This window comes from Equus quagga, chromosome 1 (assembly GCF_021613505.1).
Source record: "Equus quagga isolate Etosha38 chromosome 1, UCLA_HA_Equagga_1.0, whole genome shotgun sequence".
Lineage (NCBI taxonomy): Eukaryota > Metazoa > Chordata > Mammalia > Perissodactyla > Equidae > Equus > Equus quagga.
Window position 1 is genome coordinate 37,916,856 of NC_060267.1, and position 7,731 is coordinate 37,924,586.

A 7,731-nucleotide genomic window follows, 5' to 3' on the forward strand; every position below is an offset into this window, starting at 1 on the left:
CTTAATTTTTATCTGTCACCATATATATGTGCCCCTTTACCCCTTTCACTCACCCCCTCGGCCCCTTCCCCTCTGGTAACCACTAATTTGTTCTCTTTGTCCATGGGTTTGTTTATTTTCCACATATAAGTGAAATCATGCAGTATTTGTCTTTTTCTGTCTGGCTTATTTCGCTTAACATCATACCCTCAAAGTCCATCCATGTTACTGCAACTGAGATGATTTTGTCTTTTTGATGGCTGAATAGTATTCCATTGTATATATATACCACATCTTCTTTATCCATTCATCCATAGTCAGGCACTTGGGTTGCTTCCACATCTTGGCTATTGTGAATAATGCTGCAGTGCACATAGGGGTGCATAAATCTCTTTGAATTATTGATTTCAAGTTCTTTGGATAAATACCCAGTAGTGGGATACCTGGATTGTATGGTATTTCTATTTTTAAATTTTTGAGAAATCACCATACTGTTTTCCATAGTTTGCATTCCCACCAGCAGTGTATGAGGGTTCCCTTTTCTCCACATCCTCTCCAACATTTGTTATTTTTTGTCTTGGTAATTATAGCCATTCTCACAGGTGTAAGGTGATATCTCATTGTAGTTTTGATTTGCATTTCCCTAATAATTAGTGATATTGAACATCTTTTCATGTGCCTATTGTCCATCTGTATATCTTTGGAGAAATGTATATTCATATCCTCTGCCCATTTTTTGATTGGATTGTTTGGGTTTTTTTGTTGTTGAGTTGTATGAGTTCTTTATATATTTTGGAAATTAACCCCTTGTTGGACATATGATTTGCAAATATATTCTCCCAGTTGGTGAGTTGTCTTCTCGTTTTGTTTATGGTTCCCTTACATTGCAGAAGCTTTTTAGTCTGATGTAGTCCCATTTGTTTTTTTCTTTTGTTTCCCCTGCTTGAGTAGACATGGTATTCAAAAAGATGCTGCCGAGACCCATGTCAAAGAGTGTACTGCCTACATTTTCTTCTAGGAGTTTTATGGTTTCAGGTCTTAACTTCAAGTGTTTAATCCATTTTGAGTTAATTTTTGTGTATAGTGCAAAATAATGATCTGCTTTCATTCTTTTGCATGTGGCTGTCCAGTTTTCCCAGCACCATTTATTGAAGAGACTTTCCTTTCTCCATTGTATGAAGTTCTTAGCTCCTTTGTTGAAGATTAGCTGTCTGTAAATGTGTGGTTTTATTTCTGGTCTTTCAATTCTGTTCCATTGATTTGTGTGTCTGTTTTTGTGCCAGTACCATGTTATTCTGATTACTATAGCTTTGCAGTATATTTCAAAGTCGGAGATTGTGATGCCTCTGACTTTGTTCTTCTTTCTCAGGATTGCTTTGGCAATTTGGAGTCTTTTGTTGTTCCATATAAATTTTAGGATTCTTTGTCCTATTTCCATGGAGTGTCATTGGGATTCTGACTGCGATTGCATTGAATCTGTAGATTGCTTTAGGTAATATGGACATTTTAACTATGTTTATTCTTTTAATCCATGAACATGGAATAGCTTTCTGTTTCTTTATATCTTATTCGATTTCTTTCAATGTCTTATAGTTTTCAGTGTATAGGTCTTTCACCTCTTTGGTTAGATTTATTCCTAGATATTTTATCCTTTTTGTTGCAATTGTAAATGGGTTTGTTTTTGTGAGTTCTTTTTCTGTTAGTTTATTATTGGTGTATAGAAATGTAATTGATCTTTGTAATTTGATTTTGTATGTTGCAACTTTGCTGTAATTGTTGACTATTTCTAATATTTTTCTGATGGATTCTTTAGGATTTTCTATATATAGAATCATGTCTTCTGCAAAGGTAACAGTTTCATTTCTTCCTTTCCAATTTGGATTCCTTTTATTTCTTTTTCTTACCTATGGCTCTGGCCAAAACCTCCAGTACTATGTTGAATAGGTGTGGCAAGAGTGGGCATCCTTGTCTTGTTCCTGGGCTCAGAGGGATGGCTTCTAGTTTTTCAACATTAAGTAGGATGTTGGCTGTAGCTTTGTCATATAAGGCCTGTATTGTGTTGAGATACTTTCCTTCTATACCCATTCTTTTGAGAGTTTTTATCATAACTGGATGTTGGATTTTGTCAAATACTTTCTCTGCATCTGTTGAGATGATCATATGGTTTTTATTCCTCATTTTGTTCCTGTGGTATATCACATTGATTGATTTGCAGAGATGAACCATTCCTGCCTCCCTGGGATAAATTCCACTTGACTATGGTGTATGATCCTTTTAATATATTGCCGTATTTGGTTTGCCAGTATTTTGTTGAGGATTTTTGCATCTATGTTCATCAGTGATATTGGCCCCTAATTTTCCTTCTTTGTATTTTTCTTGTCTGGTTTTGGTATCAGGGTAATGTTGGTCTCATAGAATGAGTTAGGAAGTGCTCCATCTTCTTCAAGTTTGGGGGATAATTTGAGAAGTATAGGTATTAAATCTTCTTTGAACGTTTGGTAGAATTTTCCAGAGAAGCCATCTTGTTGTGGACTTTTGTTTTTTGGGAGGCTTTTGATTACTGTTTCGATCTCTTTATTTGTGATTGGTCTATTCAGATTCTCTATTTCTTCTTCATTCAGTTTTGGGAGGTTGTATGAGTCTAAAAATTTACCCATTTCTTCTAGATTATCTAAATTGTAGGCATATACTTTTTCATTTTCCTTTCCATTTTCTTGGAGTATCATCTTCCATCCTTTCACTCTGAGCCTATATTTGTCTTTAGAGTTGAGATGTGGTTCCTGGAGGCAGCATGTTGGGTCTTCCATTTTAATCCATCCAGCCACTCTATGTCTTTTGATTGGAGAATTAAATCCGTTTAGAGTGTTTATTGATACATGAGGGTTTAATACTGCCATTTTATCTCTTGTTTTCTGGTTCTGTATTTTCTTTCATTGTTTCTCTTCCTTTGTATTTCAGATTGCCATTTCATTTTGGTGGTTTTCTGTGGAGGTTTTCTCTTTTCTTATGAATCTTGGCTCTGCTCTGATTTTTTGTTTATTGGTTACTCTGAGGTTTGTATAAAAGATCTCATAGATGAGATAGTCCATTTTCTGATAGCCTCTTATCTCCATTAGCCTAAGCAAGTTCCATCCCATTCTCTTCCCCTTCTGAGTTATTGTTGACACAAATTATTGTTTTGTGTTGTGAGTTTGTGACTAAGTTGAAGTGTTTGTAGTTACTTTTGATGCTTTCCTTCCCTTATCTTTTAATTGATAATTATGTGCTACCCTGTCCTGAAAGACAGCTGCAGTTTTCTGATTTTGTCTGTTTATCTCCTTGCTTAAAGCTTTGTAGACCTTTGCCTTTTTGTTTCAGGTATGAGGACATCCTTACTCATTTCTTGTAGGGGAGGTCTAGTGGTAATGAACTCCCTCAGTTTTTGTTTATCTGGGAAAGCTTTTATTTCTCCATCATATCTGAAGGATAGTTTTGCTGGATAGATTATCCTTGGCTGAAAGTTTTTGTCTTTCAGTGTTTTGAATATATCATTCCATTCTCTCCTAGCCTGTAAGGTTTCTGCTGAGAAATCCACTGAAAGCCTGATAGGGGTTCCTTTGTAGGTTATTTTCTTTTGCCTTGCTGTCCTTCATACTTTTTGTCATTGACTTTTGCCAATTTTACTTTATATTGCCTTGGAGAAGGTCTTTGAGAATTGACATAATTAGGGGTTCTATTGGCTTCATGTATTTGTAAGACTGGTTCTTTCCCCAGGTTTGGAAAGTTCTTGGCTATTATTTGAACAAGCTTTCTCCTCCTTCCCCCGCTCTTCTCCCTCTGGAACACCTATAATCCTTCTGTTGCTTTTCATAATCGAGTTGGATATTTCTTAAAGAATTCCTTCACTTTTTAAAAATCTTAGGTCTCTCTCCTTCTCCACCTGAAGCATTTCTATATTTCTATCCTCTAAATCACTAATTATTTCCTCCATAATGTCAGCTCTATTTTTTAAGGATTCCAGATTATTTTTTATTTCATTGTGTTCTTCATATCCCTAATTTCTGCTTGGGTTTTTTTTTCTTTATACTTTGGTGAAGTAGTCCTCATTAATTTTATTCTTGAGCTCATTGAAGTGTCTGAGTTTTCTTGTAACTCATTGAGTTTATTTATGACAGCTTTATAGATTGTAAATTTCTGTGACTTCATGGTTGTTTTCTGCAGATGTGTCATTTTCCTTCTCTAAATTGTTCTAGCTTCTTATGGCATTTGGTGAACTAATCTTTTGCCGGTGCATTTGTGGTCTTATCACATCACAGATTCCACCTGCTACTGTGGGTGGGATGCAGGAACTGTGTTGCTGATCCTGCCCCATCTGCTGGAAGTTGTGTGTGTACGGTGGGTGCTCCCACCAGCCAAGAAAGCATTTGCATGCGGGCTCAGGGCTGCCACTGCACTGAGGCACATTCCCACTTGTGGGACTGCAGGGGTACTGTAGATGCTGCTATCAGCTGGGAAAGCCTGTGTGTGTGCACTTATATCTGCCACCACCTCTTCTCATGGTTGTGCTGGCTGCTGTACTTGTTGGGCAGGGCTTCTTCATGGGATCTGAGCCTGGGCCACCAGTTGGGACCAAAGTAGCAGGGTGAGTTCTCCCCACCACCCAGGGAAGTGTTTTGCATGGGCCTGGGTTGCTGCCGCTCCTTCTCACAGTTGTACCAAGGCAAATTCGCACTTTTAGGGCTGCAGCGGTAATATGGGTGCTTGCGCCAGCCAGGAAAGCATTCAAGCTTGTGCACAGGGCTGCTGGGGAAGGGTAGTGGAGTGCTCACTTATCTCCACCACTTCTCAGGGAGCCAGTCCATCCACCTTCACATATATAGCTGCATGGGTCTCTCAGGTGTCCTGTTGTGCTGTGTGGGTATCCTCTGTTGGTCAAAGAATGTCCACTTAGTGTTAGTTCACAGGGGGAGAGATAAAGGGAACAGCTCACTTCCCCATGTTGCTGATGTCACTCCTGAAATAGGGATTCCTTAAAACTTTTTTGGATCATTTAATGATTTTATCTCTAAATGTTTTTGCAGATGTCGCCGTGTATTGATAGCTCAACATTTTGATGAAGTATGGAACTCAGAAGCATGTAACAAAATGTGTGATAACTGCTGTAAAGAAATTTGTGAGTTGTTTTTGAACTCTTTATGGGCTAATATGTATAGCTAGGACTACATAAGGGCAGTCTTAGACTCCAAAATGGATTAAAAAAATTAAGGTGTGAATAGAATTTTCCAGATTCAAAATAACCCAAAATCTTGAAACAAAGGCAAATAAAAGGAAAAGCCATGTGTGTATGCATATACTTTGTATTGCTATGCTGAGGGTATGTGAAATTTTTAAGAAATGATGGAAAAGGTTTAAATTTATCTGAATGGAAATGCTATATTTATATATTTATGGCTAATCTGGTGATAATCCCTATACTTTATGGCTACTGATTGGGAAGAGAAGTTTAGTACAAAATATAGTGGATCATCTTTGATCACATAATGGCTGACTACTCATAAGACACCAATTTTGCAGTTTTAATACTGTATTTTAACTTTTTTTCATCTTGTGTGTATGTGTTGTATTTGAAGAGCTGGACTAACCAGTTCCTCACTGAGTTACGATGCCTTGGTGGGTGAAGGTCACTACAACTTGAACTTTGCAGCTAGAGAAACTTATTTATGAGTTCATTAAACTGTTCCAATTAACTAGAGTCTCATATATAGATCAGAGTGCTAGTATCAATTAATAATTGAGGATATCTGTCTAGGACATTCTTGTCTCTGAATCAGAGTACCTACGAAGCCCTACTAGTTTTCAGAGGATTGCTTAATAAGCACAAATCAGGTGAATATGAAGAATATACTGACCCTCCTATAAACGCCTCTTAGGATCTGCCATCGTCATGTCTGGCAGACACTCTTTGGATCCTACAGCAAACCCATAGGCCTTCTGATAACCAGGTTACATCACTGTAAATCCCACGTCTTACAGAGACTATCATTTAGTCTGGTGATAGAGACTTGAGGAATAGCCTAGTCTTCATTCAGAATGCATTTACAAATCAATGTTTTGGGTGGCTCGCATTGAGGACTTATTTTTAAACCAGTTTAACCACTTAGGATAGCCTGTCCTTGCTTTAATTTCTAAATCCCAATTGCCTATAACTATGTCTTTTTCATTATAGCATTTGAAAGAAAGGATGTAACAGCATACTGCCGAGACCTAATCAAGATTCTGAAGCAGGCAGAGAACCTTAATGAAAAGCTCACTCCACTGAAACTGATTGATTCTTGGATGGGAAAGGGGGCAGCTAAATTCAGGGTAGCAGGTGTTGTTCCTCCCACACTTCCTCGAGAAGACCTGGAGAAAATGATCGCGCACTTCCTTCTACAGCAGTATCTTAAGTATATACAAACCCATTTCTTGTCCTTTCATGTTGTCCTTATGATTTTTTTTAACAGCACACTACACTTTTTATTTTTTATTCATGGAATACATCCAAAGAGATTACTTGGAAGAAAAATCCTTATTTGGATATATAACAATAATGGTAACAGTTGTATAATACTTTATATATTATAAATAATTTTCACATATATCACCTCATTTAATCTTAGCAACATTGTGAGATGGGGAGAATAGACATTCTCATTATCTGACGTTACAGGCATTAGATTTCAGTAGATCCATAATAGGAGCTATACTAAACTTAAGAAGAAATAAAATGGTAAAATGTCCAAAACCTGTACTTAAAAATGGTTTATTCAATCACAAGAATCATAAATTGGTAAAGTAAAAATGGGTAAAATATTTTCCTCCACAAAACATGATTTCTTTATGATTTCCATTTTTATAATTGCAACAGAAAAAATGGTTTTGCAGTTGTTCCCTGTGACCTTTTAAATGCTGTACAAAATTTACCTAATAAATTGATGACTGGTATGTCAAAAAACTAAAATCCTTTCCATAAATTGCTTTTTTACAGTATAAGTTTCATTATTTCTGTCAATGTGTTGCTTAAAATGATTGCACTTATGGTTTTTATAAATTTTGGTTTGTTTTCTGTAATTCCTAAAAATCTTTCTGATTGTTGGCCTTTATCTTCTGCAGAGAAGACTACAGTTTCACAGCTTTTGCTACCATTTCATATTTGAAAACAGGACCTAAAGCTGATCTTCTGAACAATGAGGCACATGTTATTAGCATGCGAGTAAAGAAGCCCACACAGAGCTGTTTCAGGGTAACTGACTGGCTATTAATTTTCAATTTTTATATATTTAAAAAACACATTAAAGCCTCTGGGATACTTTTCTTTAACTAGTATGCTCTAGACCCAGCTGAACATGAGAGGTCAGTTTTCTTCTTAGAATCTGGGTATGGGAGAGAAAAAACATATCTTTGTTTTCTGTAGAGCCATTAAGTAGAACAGTTGAGACTAGCCTTTTAACGTAAACTAGGGGTTTCCAACCTTTCGGAATGTGGAGACTCCATTTTAATGTCTAATTTTGTGATGCACCCTGCCCTCACGATACTGGTTGCGATCAATACTGGTTGGGAATGGGCCTCTGCGGCAGAGGTTGCAAACTGCTGTTATAAAGTAACTGCTGTCAGGCCTGCGGAGGCATGCTCTGTAGCACTGTCTAAGCACGCTTCAGGTGTTCGGGGTTGCTGACAGCACAGCCCCTTCTAGCCAAGATGGGGCTCATATTTGAGTAGAAATTTAAAGGGAAA

The 7,731-nt window shown here is 37.1% G+C and overlaps 1 protein-coding gene across 1 annotated transcript in view; it reads left to right on the forward strand.

Annotated features, from left to right (window-relative positions):
- The window catches only part of RECQL (RecQ like helicase), a 48,188-nt gene that overhangs the window by 39,349 nt on the left and 1,108 nt on the right, over positions 1-7,731 (forward strand). Inside the window, exons 12-14 of the mRNA XM_046672877.1 lie at positions 5,040-5,131; positions 6,185-6,404; positions 7,111-7,240. Coding sequence (XP_046528833.1) covers positions 5,040-5,131; positions 6,185-6,404; positions 7,111-7,240 — 442 coding nt within the window. The remainder of the gene's footprint in view (positions 1-5,039; positions 5,132-6,184; positions 6,405-7,110; positions 7,241-7,731) is intronic.